Genomic DNA, 16,427 nt, shown 5'->3' on the forward strand with positions numbered 1-16,427 from the left:
GTCCAGAGAAGGGCAATGAAGGTGGTGAAGGGTCTGGAGCAAAGTCCTGTGAGGAGCAGCTGAGGGAGCTGGGGGTGTTTAGCCTGGAAAGAGGAGGCTCAGGGGTGACCTTATCACTCTCTATAACTGTCTGAAAGAAGTGTAGCCAGGTGGGGGTCAGTCTCTTCTCCCAGGCAACCAGCAACAGCACAAGAGGATGCAGCCTCAGCCTGCACCAGGGGAGGTTTAGGCTGAACATCAGGAGTTTCTTCATAGAAAGGGTGATTACACATTGGAATGGGCTGCCCAGAGAGGTGGTGGAGTTACCGTCTGGACGTGGCACTCAGTGACATGGTCTGGTTGACATGTTCATGTTCAGCCATGAGTTGGACTCGATGACCTCAGAGGTCTTTTCCAAACTATCTGATTCCGCCACTCTGTGCACCGGGCTCCTGAGGGGCTGTCACGTGCGAGACGCCATTTTGTGCGGCGGGCGGTGCCCGTTGGCGGGGCCGTGGGGCGGTGCGGGCGAGGGGCGGGGGGTCCTTCCCTCCCTCCACGTTTTATTTCCCTTTGCGCTTCCTCCTCCTTTTACTCCTTCCTCTCGCTCTCGCACTCCTTCTCGGGTTCGCTCCCCGCGTCCCTCTGCTTTTGTTACGCCTCCCCTCGCTCCCTCCCGCTCCCCGCCCCCGCGTGGCACTGCGGAGCCGGAGACGTGACCCGAGCGGACTCGCTTCCCCGCAGCTCCAGCCTCTCGCCGCAGAGTCGCATGTCCTCGATCCAGAACCTCCAATCCTTCGGTAAGAGCCGCCGGCGCGCCGCCACCCCCGCAGCCATCCCCTCGGCAAACCCACCCATCTCCCGCGGCCCGCTCGCCGTGCCCCCGGCCCCGCTGTCCTGCCTCCGCGTTGCCGAGGGCCGCGGGGCCCGCCGCCCCCGCGGTGACATTGAGCGGTGTCGCTGTCGCCGCGGTGCTCCGTGAGGCAGCGCCGGCGGCTCGTCCTTGTCCTACCGCGCCGCCGGCCTCGGGACGTGCTCGGTGTGTGCGGCGGAGAGACCTCGGGCGGGAGACTCAGCCCCTCGCTGCTCCCGTAGGAGGTGCTGCCATGTTCTCAGCTCTGACACCCCGTATATCCTTTCCTAAGGAAATAATTTCATCAGTTACAGTTGGTTTGCTGCCTTATCTTATCTTCGTCAATGTCTCAAAACGCTATACAAGCCCTGCAGAGGTTATTGTTTCTGTGAAGTAGCTACGCAGATGGCAGATCATTTCTCTCCTATCAGCAGGGAAGTTTAACCGTGCCGGGCCAGCGTTCTCCTACTCCCTTATCTGTAAGCAGCAGAAGTGAGCAAGTTAGCACTTTATACAGTAATTCAGGCTTTTGGTCGCAGTTTTGACTGTAATCTTCTGCACGTATAAGCCGTGCGGGAAGGTTACGTTCAGTCATGACTGGGGAGCTCACCCTGTGCTTAAGGAAAGTGCCGCCCAGAGGATTCGTTTGAAGGGATCCAATGTTGACACCTACAGTGCTGGCTCATCTCCAGTTTAGAGCCCTAAACTCTGCCAAGATATCTTGGCTTATTTCCAACCTGGAGTCCTAAACTCTGCCAAGTGATCCTCATGCCCAAGTCCTCTTTTTCTTTCACTTTTTCTTTGACTAAAATTTGCTATTAGTCTTTGTGCAACAAGTTGTGGGAGACAGTAAAATTCAGCACGATTTAACAAATTTCATAGTAGAAACTGAGCTAGTCAAGATTTCCAATGCTGTACTTCTTTCCTGTTGTGCTTGAATCCTCATTATGCTTTCAGTGCCTTTAATGCTTGTGTCATTCTTGTTTCTACAAGGATCTGTCAGTCTGGAGCTGAACTACTTTTTTGTGTTTCTGCTGAAGTTCTACTCATTTGGGGCCTTTCTTTCTAGTGGATGGCAAAACTTGGTCAGCGTTTTTAGAGCTGAGTTTTGAATGGAAGTTTGGGAAATTGTAGCTTGCATGGCTATTGAACCTACATGGGCTCTTAAATATTGTTCTGATTAGTACAGAAAAATTATTTTTGATTATTCTTAAAAAGTAATAAAGTACTTTATGCTTCAAGGTTTATTTGGAGCTACTGATTAGGAGACTTGTAGAACTGTAAAATTTCTTGATTGAATGTTAAATATGTTTTTGTGGAGTACAGAGAGTAAGAAGTGTTAACCCAGAACCCTCCTTCTTTCTAAATGCCTTTCTGTTTTATCTGTCCTAGATAGATGCTAAGCTTGGAAGAATTTGAGAACTGACCTTTCTTTAATCTAAGCCCCGGTTAATTTTGTTACATTTCTTGACTAAAGCTGCTGACTGGAGGAGTTCTGGTTTATGGGCAGCCTCTGACATCTGTTAGAGTGTATCTCTCTTTTATTTCTGTTTGTAGCCAAGAGTTACATCCATGCCTTAACATGCTGGTAGTGTGGTAGTTACTACAGTGTAAGACTTCTGTTCTTGACCTGTAAGGGAGTGTGTGTTCTAGGGCTTTTCTATTTCTCTGTTCTTATCAGTTGATCTGATAAGAGATACAGTTGCTTTATTTCACTTTAAATGTATGCAGCTGTCTAAAACTTATGTGCATTTGATGTTCTCTCAGAACCATGTTTTCAGGTTCAGGATTTACAGTTTGCAAGAAAAAAATGAAGTAAACTGATACTGTAGCAGAAAACTGTTCATACCTGGGAAGGCATGGAAGAAACTGGGTGCCTGGTAGTTGAGAGGCCTGTCCTGAGTATGTAGTGTAATGAGACTTAATACAGCTGTAGAAAAAAGCATTTTGGTTTTAACAATGTGTTTTTAAATGGGGATTAAACACCAAGATTATACCCTGAATATAATGATAAATTTTTGTGAAGTGAGAATCTTCCATCTTAGTTTTGAACTTGGGTGTTTTCCTTTGTGGGAAATACATGAATCTTTTTCCTCCTGCAGACCCCTTTGCTGATGCAACAAAGGGTGACGACTTACTCCCGGCGGGGACTGAGGATTACATTCATATAAGGATCCAGCAACGAAACGGAAGAAAGACACTAACAACTGTTCAGGGCATTGCAGATGATTATGACAAGAAGAAACTTGTGAAAGCTTTCAAAAAGGTAAAGTTGCTGATTTGATTTGATAATAATTATATATAAAGGAATAAGATAGCTTTTAATACTAAGTAACAAAATATTTATTTCACTTGATTCTTTCTAGTGCACGTCACTTTCATATTTGAGTCCTTTCCCTTTCTCAAAAAACCTATCAGTGTCTAGTAACACTGATTTTTGCTAAAAAGCTAAACATTTCTATCTTACAAAGAAGTAAACAAAATATGGTCTGAATGTTTCTTTAAAATTTCACAGATGCATGGTTTTGTTGGTGTGAAGAATAAAATCAGTTTAAAGTACAGATTGTTTTTATTCCTGCCTCTGTTGCAGCTGGGTTGTTGCTCAAAATAGAGGCTTTTAGTTTTGCCAGGATAAAAATACTTATTTTAAAACAGCGTGGAGTTGAAAGGGCTGTATTTTATGACTTTGTTTTTCATTCTTGCAATGACTGTTGACCATTTCCTTCTGCACAGTAGCTAATCCTGTCCTTGCCTGAATTTACCATCAGCAGTTTAGTTTGTGTATGTATGTATCAGCAGATATGTTCAATTTGCTCTCAGAGCCAGTAAAATAGATTTAACCTTTGCCTGGCTTGGCATCAAAATAGTAAGCAGCTTCTGAGACAAAGTTCTTCTGAAAAGACAAACTAACCGAAATCATGATGTACATCACATGTCATATAATATGAATGTTTCTCTCTTAGAAATTTGCCTGTAATGGCACTGTGATTGAGCATCCTGAATACGGTGAAGTTATCCAGCTGCAAGGTGACCAGAGGAAGAACATTTGCCAATTCCTCTTGGAGGTGAGGGACTGCAGATAAATATCAAAACCTCTCTGGAAGTAGTAGGGTGCCAGGTGGTACTGATGCTAATTAACCAGCTAAAGATGGCCACTGTAGTTCCTTTGTATTTTCAGCAGGAAAGTAAAATGACACTTACAGAATGAGAGTAAGCCTCTGGTAAAAATCAGAGCACTGTAGAATGCCTTTGCGCTGTTACAACGCACCACTTGTTCTCTGGCAGTGCAACTTGAGCTCTGTGCTTGTAAAATCAAGTGTTCTATGCAAACCATAATCGTGAGACTGAAAGCACTGTAGAGGAAAGAGGCTTACTCTGATGCAAATGATGATGCAGAGTTGTTACACCATCAAAGAATAAGTCCTAGGACTACAGAACAAATCAGATGTCTGATAAGATTTTCTTTTTGTTTAGTCAATTCTTCTGCTTGGCCCAGAAACATTCTGTAAACTAGAAAATGTTCCATTGAGTATATACACTGTACTGCAGTTTGTTTAATCGAAGTGTAAGATTGTGGTAACTTGATATTGCTCTAATAGCCTAAGTATGTAAGCTTTACTAAAATATATTGTTTTTCTCCTTTAGATTGGCATTGTCAAGGAAGAACAACTGAAAGTTCATGGTTTCTAACATCTCTGTACTCTTATGAAGAACCCTGCAGTATTGGTCTTACCTATCCGGGCTCTTCTGTGAAAATGAATCTTTGCAGTGAAAGGACTTCCCTCTTACCTGAACATTTACAATTTGATTCAGATTTGCATGACTGCATGAAACAGGTGGTGTGTAGACTAGAAACACATAAGAAAACTTCAGTAAGATGGTAATGAAGACACTTGTGAACTTTAACACATTTCCAATGGAAATGTATTAGTGAAGATTGTTCAGTTTAGTATTCTCCACCTGAGTTAAATGTGAGTTTTATTCAAATAGTGTGTGTTGTTGCTTAAAAATAAAAGTTTATTCATATAATTTCTGGGATATTTGAAATGCTTTAGCCTAAGTTTTAAACTAGCACTGCAGCCTTGCTGAAGAGTGGCTGAACTGCTTTGTGGCAAGTGTAGCTCACTGCTGATTGAAGAAATTGGAAAATCTACATGATTAAGTACTAGCTGATTAATCAGTAGATTAGCTTGATGTGATCTTACCCTGTAGCTGTAAGACTAGAGCTTTAAAGCCTGTAGTGCAGGTGTGTCTTAGTAGCAGCATAATAAGACATCAGTTGTTTGCTGTGTAAGTAACTGGATCTTCTCTAAAATTTATTGCAGTGACTATGAGGTATTAGTATGAAGCAAAGTTGGACTAAAGCAAGCTGAGCTTCTCAAGACAAAACATTTGGGCAAAAGCCCCAAAACACTTAAAGGAAGTGGATAGGGGATATTGTATCTCCTCTGTCACTGAGTGAGGGGAAAAGACATTGCTTTGGCTTCTGCCATGACTGTGCATTTAAAGTTGGCGAGCAGAGTGCTTGAATGAGCTGGTAGTGTTAGCTGCAGGAGTAGGGAAGGGAACAGGCTCTACACTAACCTTTTCCTTGTTATGAAAAGTTTTCCTGGGATTAATGGTTGACATGGAGGGTTTTGTAGTCATGTTTGGGTGTTACTACTAAAAGCTCATTTGGTTTGCTTTTCTAGAAGGCAATTCATTCACAGCATTACTGGAAGTTACAAAACATTTGTTCCACCATGCTTTTAAGTTAGGTTTAGTTAGAATACCAAATGCCTACAGCTGCTTGTAGGATATGTCTCATGAAGAATGAAATCAGTTCATTTGGTGAAACAAGCAGACATTGTCTTCCTTTTGAGGTAGACATGGAAATATTTTTCTGAAACAGTTCAAAACATGCTGAGCTGCAAAACCACAACAATAGTGGGAAATGTTTAAAAAACTTCATGTGATATCGTGTGTCCTCTGGAAAGAAAGAAAAAGATGTTTCTTTGCTGCTAAGACTTAGTAATAACTTAGCCAGAAAAAAAAATTGATAAAATAATTGTTTATTACCTAAGTAAACATCAAGAATAGGCAAAACGGTATTATTTAATATCACATGTACCTGTACTTTATTTCCTATTCGTATTTACCTTTCTATACAGAAATGTTTAATTTAAATTTATTTGACCTGGTTTTTTTTTCTTTTTTTAGATTTTTGAGTTCAGAAATGAACCCTTAAGGCACTAGCAACAATTAGGGGAGCGTTATATGACAATTTCTGTCTCCGTCTGGTCTAGACAATTCCACTTGTAAAAATCCAGTCTCTCAGTCTCCACAAATTCTGCCTGATGTTACAGATCTTAACTGTTCCAGAGAAAGGATGTTCCTGAAGACTGTATATTATTAAGGTGCAATACTTTCAGGAGGAGGGAATGCCAAATGCAAAATACCCACATACCAAATGGAAATCCAAGAATAAATCTTACGCAAGTATTGCAGATGAGCAGAATAAAATCATTCTACTGCAAGTTTACCTAGTCCTGGTTCTTAAGTGCTAAAGTAATCAGTGTTTTGGGGGTACATAGCAATTAGTGATTTTCATTTTATCACATGCCAGAAAAACTGATGTTCTCATTTAAAGCTTGTACTCCTGCCCAACAGGAAAAACAAGCAGTATCTTCTATTTTGCTGATATTATACAAGTAATTCTGGTGGGCTTTGAATTGAATATTAACAAATGACTAGCAGGTCTTGTGTTACTGAGTCAGTCTTCATTTCAGATGGCATTCCATTAACTTTTACTACCTAAGCTTGAGTCATTTCTCCATAGTCATTCTGCTTGGAATAAATAAGAAAAATCTTTGGGTTTCTTCTGCCTCATTTAAAAATCCTTTCTAATAGGAAGAACCTTGCAGTTGATAGGTGGCTTGGGTGGAGATGCTTGTGTTTTGACCTTTGAAGGGCAAAATTATAAGGAGGTGGAATAAGATGTAACACATTTGAAGTTTTAAAGAGGTGAGATTTGTTGTGGCAACAAACCATTTAATCTTTCTAGAAGGAAAGCAGAAATTTTTTTCCTTGAGTGTTTTACACTAAAACAGTATTTCTAAGATTTTAATTAGCCTTGTTACAAGCCCAAATATCTTTGTATATTCTAGATGAAAGGCTTCAACAATATTGTGTTTTGTCATCTTACTCTGGAACTTCTTTGTCAAAGCTAAACTTATTTGGAGTACATATCCATGTTTTAAAAATGCTGAAAATAAACAACTGTTTAAAGTGCCACCACAAAAATCTGTTTTCAGAATAAAGGCAGGTTTCAATCTCTTTATCTATTCCAAAATAGGTTAAAAAATGTTAAAGGATGTGGCCCATAATTGTCAAGGCAGTAAAAATGAGCTTATAGTAGAAAACTCTTGAAATCCACTAGTAGGACTTGAGGCTGGCCAAGCTCAAGACTGCAAAGAGCAATGGTTTCTTTTTGTTGGAAAGTTGTGAAGTCTGTGTCCTTCAGACCTGTAAATCAAGATTGCCTTCTCAGTGACATTTAACACTTAAGGTGTTACTGGATGTAGAAATATGTTTCAAATTCACAGCTGTCTGCATAGCTTTATTAGGCTGTTCTAGCTAACTCTGAGCTGATACACTGCATAAATAAATTCATTAAATTGTCTATTCTGAGTCTACGTCTACTTAATGAAGCTACAAGCAATGAAACCCTCGCTGAACCCTTCGCTGCTGGTAGCAGTTCTTGTTTGTAGAATATGAGATTTAGTAATTTAAGTCTGTAAGCTGCCTACTTCCTCTTACTGTGTGAGCTGTCAGGCCCTTGACTGTCACCTATGGTCTGCTACATCTGACTCTGTCTCAGAGATGAGCATGAGGAGCACAACTATGGGCAGATAATTTTCTCAAGTGGAATAACCTTTTGGAAAGAGGAATGCCTGGGCTGTGTGTGCATACTATTAATTGTTTCAGTGATGTTGCTTAAACCTTGATTCCTGAACTGCATTTTTGCACAGCCTAAATTAAAAATGTTTTGGAGAGTTTCTTTGGCAGGGGAGGAGGGAGCTAGTAAAAAAAGACTGTTATAGGAAATATGTTTATATCTGAAGTCTCTGTTCATTAACTTAGATTCCTGGACTGCACGACCTCTGTAACATTGTTTCTCTCTCTCTCTCTGTATCTTTAAAAATCCTAGTTAAAAGACCTTGAGACTTTGACATTTAAGGCTCTAAATACATCTAAAGCCATTTAAACTTTAAAATGTGAAGAGCCATTGACACTTAAGTTTCAAATATTTGAAATAATAACAATTAGGCAGAACTCCTCATTTTTTCCTATACTGCCATCCTGCTTATAGTTGGTCTGTAGTTGCCCTGAAGATGCATATGTTATTTACAGCCAGGCAGTAATCAGATACCCCTGCTGTAATGCCATACCCTGTCTGAAGTTTTTTTTAAATTTTATCTGATGTGCTGCACTCTTACAGGCTGGACTACTCTAATTTTGCAGTATAGGACAGGTGTACCTTGAGTTTCAGTCAGCAATTATCTTTTCCTTAATCCTTCTGCAAGGCTCTAGTGTACAGGATCCATGTGTTACACCTGTGAGTGGCTCAGTACTTCCTCACACTGTGTTAAAATGTAGGCAAGATTGATATTTGGCCAGTTAAAGCGGGGGGAGGCATATTTTATGGGTGGCTCTGGGACACAGTAGGGGTTACTGTCCCTTTATCTGTTCCGTGTTGATTGGTGTCACTGAGCATTTCTCTAACTAATGTGCTGCTGCCACTGGGGAGAGGGAAGTGGGCTTAGATGGTCATGTGTCTTTATGGACTTTCTACGTCCATACTCAGTCAGGAATCAGTCCCCTATGCATGGCAACATGTAGGTGGTTTTCCAGTTGCCAGATCAAAAGCTCTTGAGATCATTAAAGGAAAAATGGCATAGTTGTTTTATGTTTGCTGTATACATGTTTCATGCCTACTGTTTCCCATTTAGATTAAAAATACAAAAATAATCTCAAAAGAGGATTTGTACTTGGCTTGCCTTTTAAAGTTTGCTACGTGCTTGTCATTGATCTCTTAAAGAACAAGTCTTATCCTGTGTTGCAGTGTTGCTACAGAGCTGAGACAACAAAGTCTTTTGAAATGAAGTGTGCCAGTATTATTTGATGTATGCTTTTCTAAAACAAATGGAATTTTATGCTGTTGTTAAGGAGGATTTTATTTTTTTTGGTGGAAGATAAAAGTAACATAATTTAATAGAGATGTGTGTGATCATCTTGTAAAGTAAGCTTTTATTTCATACAGAAATGTTATATTTTCTCCCTTTCTAATGTAATCTGTATTAACCAACTTAAAAATACTGTGACTTGTCCTGGAATATCTTATCTCCAAAACAGGGTGATTGGCTTGTATTGGCTTGAGGTCTAAAACTTTGAGTAGAAGAGGATCATCTAATTTCTTGAATAAGCAAAATGCACAGTGTTTTAGGATAAAGCCAGAAATGTGCTCAAGTTTAGTTTCAGCTCGTTTAGAATATCTTGCATCTGTGAAATGTGGCAGCACATTTCTGAAATGAATTTGGGGTCTGATTAAAAGTACTTGTGTATACAATAAATGCGGCTATTTTTATTATTCTTTTTATTTTTATTTACAGACCATCTTTGCTGTGATTATGCAAAAAAAAAAAAAAAAATCAACCTCCCCCCAAATCAGAAACCCCACACAACACATGATCCAGGCTCAGCTCTCTGAGTTATGAGCAGCTGAATTCAGCAGATGTGGTTCCACGTGGAATGGTCATGCTCCTCAGTGAGAGGATTTAGCTGTCAGCGGTGTTTGCAGTCCCTCTCACCATCAGACAGGGGTACAGCTCTGTTCCTACAGTACACTCAAACACGCCTTGGCTGTCACAGGACAGCTGACCCCGGGGAAGGGGTGATGCTGGGGCTGTTTAAATGGTTCTCCCACTAATAGAAGGTTGCCATTTTAGATAGACACAGCAAATTACATAAATGCATTGAACAATAAATCTGAGCTAAGAAGGGTTAAAATGGTGTATTCCCAAGGATCCTGCTGGAAAGATCTGTTGAAGGGCAGCCCTGTTGTAGAGGAAGCAGCCTTTAGCTACTCTCTGCCAGAGAAAGTTCTGTGATGGGATGCTTCCTGGTGAGTGATGGGCTACTCCCCAGTAAACAGACTGAGCAGACATTGGTGTGAGCACACCTGTACTGGTAGCAGCGGGGCAAGATGGCCCTGCAAACTGATACCTGTGTCTGTGACCTACACCTGCACTCAGAGTGCACATCTGCATTAGAATTTCAACTTACAGAACAAAAGCACTGTCTAGGTTCCTTTAGTGAATAGTAACCCATGAATGAATCCACACATCATTTAAAATAAATTATGTGAGTGAGAATTCAGTATGAATTCCTTACATGCAATATTGAGCAAAGAGTATTTTCTGTGCTTACATGCTTTTCCTTTCAGTAAGATTGTTGCAGTGACATGAGGAAACTTTCTGATTGTCCAGTAGTGGTCCTACTTCATTAAAAATATTGTGAACTTTGTTCTCTTTGAAAGTAGCTGTACCTGGAGTCTTCACCCTTTGCTGCCATTTGTGCTAAGCTGTTTTAAAGGACACTGAGGGGAGGGACATCTCCTGGGGTCATCAAATTTTTTCATTTGTCCTGGCAGTAGAAGTCAGTTCAAGTACTGATTTAAATCACCCTAAAACTAGACCACCCTTTGGTAACTCTATGGAAGATAAAATCCAGTTCTGGAGATGTTGAGGGAAGAAGGTGTCTGCACCCTGCTTCCAGGTAGAGCAAGGTAGAGCCCTTCAGGCTGCTGCCACCTGAAGCCAGCCTGAACATGGCAGCATCTGCTGCCTTATGTTTATGCTGTGCAGAAGCACCTGTGGGATTTCCAGGTCTTGGCTGCTTCTCCTAGTGCTTCAAACTAATACACAGCTGGGTCTCTGGTGGTAAATTCAAAGTACCAAAGCACTCTGGTCATGGGACGTGACCTGGCCACACAGGAATGGATGTTACTGTATCCCTCCAATCATTTAATTACTTTTTGTCTGTCTGATAAAAGTAACATTCTAACTTCAGGGCAGTACCCTGTGAAGAGGGAAAATTGTCATTTGTTCACTGTGGAGATTTACAGGGATAACACAAATCATCAAGGCCAACGTTCACCTAAATCATACCAGGTGATTTTTAGTCTCCTATTAGTTTCTAGTATCTTCTTAGCTGTCTCAATTTGATTTCAGGCTACTAATACTAATGTTGTGGTATGTTTTCAGGAGGAAGGCCTTAGGAATGCTTTAAAGGAAAGCTTAGCTGAAACAACTGAATATAAAGAGACAACATAAGGATCTTCCAAGTGCATGAGTTAGTTGTTATATTTCTGCAACGAGGCTTTTAAAATTGATGCCTGTCTTATATTCCCCTACGAGGCATTTCCTGCCCAGAAGTGTTCCTGCTGCCTTTGTTTCAGTTCCCTAATGCAGGCCTGAACAGTGCTTCCTCCCAAGTCCCCCTGTGGAAGCTTTTGGAGAGCCTGCTGCAACTGGTGGTACTCTGATGGGCACCAGGAAAATGCAAGTTGCCTGTGATTGCACCAGGACAGGCCGCCAGCTCTGGCTGCTGAGCAGCACTGCTGTCGGATAGAAACAACAGCAGTGGCAAAACCAGAAACAAAAGGATTGGTTCTTTCTCTAGTGGTTTAGTGATCTGACAAAGTGGCTGCTGGGAGCAAAGGGATGGAATTTTTTCCAGTTACTTTTCCACTTACCAAGAGAACTTGCCCTGAATTTAATAGCATTGGATAGACCATATTCTTAGGATTGTGTCTTGTAGTGCTGATAGTGGCAAAGCATCCACTAACTTTTCTTTTTCAAAATTTTACTTGACCTCTACTTTAGAACAGAATTTTTTCTGTTCACTGAATTTGGGCCATAGGTGGCACAGCTTCAACTGCTCGGACCAAAAGTTCTTGGAAAACCAGCAGCTTGGCTCTGTCCCCATTCTCTCCACACATTTTTGTCCATGTGAGCAGATTTAAATACTTTGGGTTTGGACATGTGGGCCTCTGATACAAGTATGAACACTTCTCTTGATGTCTTCTTCTGAAAATATGTTCCACATTTCCTTCTGCCATCAAAGAAATGTATTTTTTTAGGTTCTGCAAAGGTCCAGGCATGAATTAGCACAGAATTCTTTTTGTTGTTGGGCTGTGAATACTTAGGAAGTCTAGATTTACAGGGAAAAATCCAGAGCAGATGTAGATTGTAGTCACACGAAGTCTGTTTTGAAAGAGTCAGTTTATACATTTCTGCATCTTGATGTGATGTATTACGCAGGCACATAGTGGGTTTCTGTCTAATCCTGCTTGGCTGTCCCTGGTTATGCTCTGGAGGAAGCCTGCCTGTGCTGCATAAAGAAATGAAGGCACAGTGGGAAGACTTGCTGCTGTTTCTGCTTTGATCCTGCAGGGATAAGCTGTTGAACACTGTGAACCAAAGTCTGTCATGAAGCCGGGCTGCAAAGCAGCGCCGATTGAGCCACTGTTCCCTCTGCTCTACTGCCTCCATCCGTTGGTTCTGCCTTGTCCTGCAGTTAAGGTCTCCAGTTCCAGGCCCATATCTTTGCCCTGTGTAGGTGAAGCACTAAGCATGGTGATGCCCTGTGACCAGAGGACTGATATATAAATGTAATGAGTAATTTAGTAGTGGTAGCAATGAGTAAATAATGGATCCAGTCACTAAAACATCTTGTTTGCTCTTTTGACCTCAAAGTGTTTTTGTCCTCCTGATGACATTTTCCGTTTCATGTGGTTTTTTGTTAGTACTGATGTACCTTTATCTTGCTTGTATTCTTTTTACCAGAGCAAAATGTTATGTCCATCAGTGCCATATCTCTGCGAGCACTTTAGGAAATGAATGCTAATGCACGCGAGTCAAGGAATGGGCCTTGGGGCATCAATTCAATCCTGCAAAACATGCAAGATTCTTTTCACCTGATCTTAATTACAATTGTTCCTTAAGCCTTTGGCTCATCAAAGATGCAAGTTTTATCAGTTTGAAATATGTTTTAAACAATGCCTGTGTCCAGCTTGCGATTTCCAGTCTCTATCCCTAGATGTCACTGGAAGACAGCGTATGCTGAAAATAGTGACACTTAAGCCAGGAGAAATGACTGTAGAGCTTGGATAGAGGAACGTGGAAGTCAAGATTTGGTAAAATTCCCAGGTGGTTGCAGGCATGGCCCATGTGCAACTGTTCCCCAAATTTCCTCTGCCTGAGAGGTAGAGGATCTGAAACTCTGTTCCTAGATCTATCCCTTCCGTATGGTAGCTGCACATCATTGGTGACTCCTAGCTCAGTGCAGGAGCACCACAGAGCCCTGTGCAAGAGGTGTGAGGAAGAGTCCCAGTGCTCCACTTCAGAGAGAAGAAAGAAATCTACTGGGAGAGGCAGGAAATTACTGCTATGGCTTCATAACTGGTGAAAGACAGTTCATGGCAAAGTGTCCCAGAAAGAGGCAGACCTGCCTTAGTGCATCTCCACAGTTTCCACCAACCAGTGCTGCCCCTCTTCAGACAGCAAGCCAGTGCTGGGGGTGAATCATCAGTAAATTATTTGCTTTGGGGGCTTAAACAGTCACTCTGTCTCCACTTAGTTCTTTGCAGCCTGCAAGAAGGGATGATCTTGGGTCTGGTGGAATGAAGTGGAGAAGAGCTCAGTGTCTGTGTGCATGGAGGCAATGAGAGTGACTGCATGCCAGACCTGGCTGTCTACAGAAAAGGGTTGTGAGGATCCAGCCATTCAAAGCCATTCAAAAACATGGCAGAATTCAAAGGAAGAACCTTTAGGAATCCGAAGTTTGTACATGGTGGTCCTCTCCAGTGCCACTCCAGGCTGGCTGGTCCCATAAGGGTGTTTGAGTGGATCTGGGTATGGACAATGTCCATGACCTGTTCTCTTCCCACAGCAGTAAGAATTTGAAGCAGCCCATTAGAGATGGTCTCCTCAAATGCTCTCAGCCATTTGAATTTCAGTGGACATTTTTTCTTGAAAGGAGGCTGAAACCAGTTCTTAACATCTATAGAACCAAAACTATAACTGACTTTTATTAACACTCTTGCAGAAGAGAAAAATGCTCTGATTTGGTGAATACTCCTAGGACTTTTGCTAAGAAAGGATAAAAGTTGTCACAATTGTCAATTCCTTCCTGAGCTGTAATTGTACAAAGTGTGAAGTATATTCAGCACTTGATTCAAATGTTGTTATGAGTCAGAAGCAGACTTTCTCTTGACCTTAGCAGGATTCAGGTAGATAAAGGGAGCTTTGTAAAACTGAACCTTCCTTTTGTACTTTAACCTTTTTTATTATTCTTATCGTTATTAGGAGTGAAGAATCAGCTACAGTACAATGACTTACAAGATTATGTGATTAGAAAGTATGCTGTGCCCACGAGACCAGAGTTTCTGAAACTCTGGAGCCAGTTATATATGATTGGAATTGACTTGCATCAAGTGAGAACCTGGTTCATGGGCATGTGATTGCAGTCAGTGCCAAGATACAGCTGCAGAGAAATGTGTTGGTAATTGAAGCCTGCTTGCTGAAAATAATGTATGTCTTTCTGGTTAAAGGAGGGATGTGTTCCCTGTCTTTGCAGAGGCATACAGGAGTGTAAACCAGGCTCAGTGATGGAAGAAAACAAATTGGCCTTTCACCAGCACCTGCTGGAGTAACTCGGTTGGTTCCATCCCCACAGAACTGAAGATACACTCCATGAGAGTAATGTCCTACCGTGCAGCTGTAAGGTAGGACATTCCTGCCAAAGGCCCTGCCTGATCTCATAATTCGTAATGATGACCTCAAACCACAAGTAATACACATAAATAGCTTGGGTCCAGCAGCCTCCCTGCTGCCATCCTTGCAGCTGTATTACAGAACAAGCTCTAATCTAAAATGTAGCCTAACATCTTCAACTTACATGTGGAGGGACTTGCTGATACTCTGTGGGGAATCTTCCATATAAATAAATAAATATACATACATAGCATTTCTTGCAACATAAGAAGGTACTGAATGATTTTATTTTTTTCCTGGCATTGTGGTATACTGGTTCTGTTAAGGATAGCTATGTGGGAAGTCCCAGCTGCTGATGGAAATATTAGCCCTGAAGAAGGAGGACTTGTTGAGATGCCTTACTGCTCCTTCCTTTTGGGTCTTGTAGAGTGGTTCAGGTCATTCTGCATTATGTCACTCTCAGATCTGGCAACTGTAGCCTACTGCATGCTGTGATCCCATGGACACTTAGTTCTGTGGAATAATGACAGCTGCTTCATCACAGCCAGCAGGCAGCACCTCATTGTTCCTGGGGCAGGAGCAGTGACCTCTCTAGCACAAAGTGCTAAAAATCATAACTTAAAAAGAGGAAAAAGGAGAGAAGAGCAGCCAACAGCAGAAAACTGGCACTGAGCTCACACCAGTGAATCAGACACTGGTCCCAGCTGCATTCAGCCTGGTCTTGAGAAACAGCGGTCATTTCAGGTGAGTGGCTTCATAGTAGTATTTAACCTTCATACACATTAATTGAAGTATGTCATGTGTGATAGAGATTTAAGAGTCAGATGGTCTTATGTGATCCATGGTGGTCCAGTCCACATACCTTACTGTATAGGCACAGTAGGCTAACTCAGGCATGTAAATATACCCAAGTGCTACAAAGCCATCTGCAGCTGAGGCTGCTCACACTTGTGCAGAGCTCAGAAGAAGCATAAAGGGGTTTTCTAATTTCCCTGAGAAACTAAGAAAACATATGAAGAGAAAGCTTTAGGTTTAGCTGTTCCCCACAAAGATGTACATGTAAGGAAGAGTCTGGCTGAGCTACTTCAGAGACAAAAAAGGTAGTCTATGAATAATGCCAGGAAACAGGCTATGATTTTGTGACAGAGGAAGATCTACTAATTTCATGCCACTGAAATTACTATGAGTTGCTTCTACTAAGGATAAACACGCTAGTTACAATACTAGGAGACGCCCCTCAGACCAGGAGCCCATGGTAGTAGACACTGTACAACATTACAAGATAGTGCCTGTTCCTCTCCAAATGACTTGAACAGTCAGCATTGTTTGTGGGTGTAGAAACAGAATTTCAGAACCACCAGGTTTGATGGTATAGGCCTTACATGATTCCCAGCTGCCTCCAAATGTGAACTGGGAGGTGAAAAAGTAAGCACAGACAAAATCCTGATTCAGGAGTCAGTCCCCTCCCACTGACTTCACTGGTGGCTATGCACACCCAGGCATGGATGCAGCCCACATGGCCAGCCAGCTGCTGCTGCAGCACCACCTTTGGAAACTACCAATATTACTTAAGAACAGGCTCCAGTGAGTCTCTTAGGTGCCTGAGTGCCTATTGATTCCTGTGGGACTGTAGGCACCTAAATTTATTTCTCTATTCGACCCAAAACTTCCCTAATCCTCTCACTGCCTTCCCTTACAGGAAATTGAATGAGTGGAACAAACTTGTTTGTTTGGGAAGCAGAGAGGTTCCCTAGGAGGAAAGGACGCATAGATGTGTT

General features: G+C 41.8%; 1 protein-coding gene across 1 annotated transcript; it reads left to right on the forward strand.

The window, feature by feature from the left end:
• The first annotated feature begins 496 nt into the window (after positions 1-496).
• EIF1B (eukaryotic translation initiation factor 1B) lies at positions 497-4,861 on the forward strand. The gene is made up of 4 exons (XM_082280209.1): positions 497-779; positions 2,935-3,098; positions 3,796-3,897; positions 4,478-4,861. The coding sequence occupies exons 1-4, from the start codon at positions 749-751 to the stop codon at positions 4,520-4,522; spliced, it is 342 nt and encodes a 113-aa protein (XP_082136335.1). The 5' UTR covers positions 497-748; the 3' UTR covers positions 4,523-4,861.
• The last annotated feature ends 11,566 nt before the right edge of the window (positions 4,862-16,427 follow it).

This window comes from Coloeus monedula, assembly GCF_965178545.1.
Source record: "Coloeus monedula genome assembly, chromosome: 1".
Taxonomy (NCBI): Eukaryota; Metazoa; Chordata; class Aves; order Passeriformes; family Corvidae; genus Coloeus; species Coloeus monedula.

Excerpts from the sequence above, each read along its gene's own strand:
- EIF1B (XM_082280209.1), top strand. The coding sequence starts at position 749 with ATGTCCTCGATCCAGAACCTCCAATCCTTCG. Across the intron at positions 780-2,934 it reads CCAGAACCTCCAATCCTTCG|ACCCCTTTGCTGATGCAACA; the intron begins GTAAGAGCCGCC and ends TTCCTCCTGCAG. Across the intron at positions 3,099-3,795 it reads TTGTGAAAGCTTTCAAAAAG|AAATTTGCCTGTAATGGCAC; the intron begins GTAAAGTTGCTG and ends TTTCTCTCTTAG.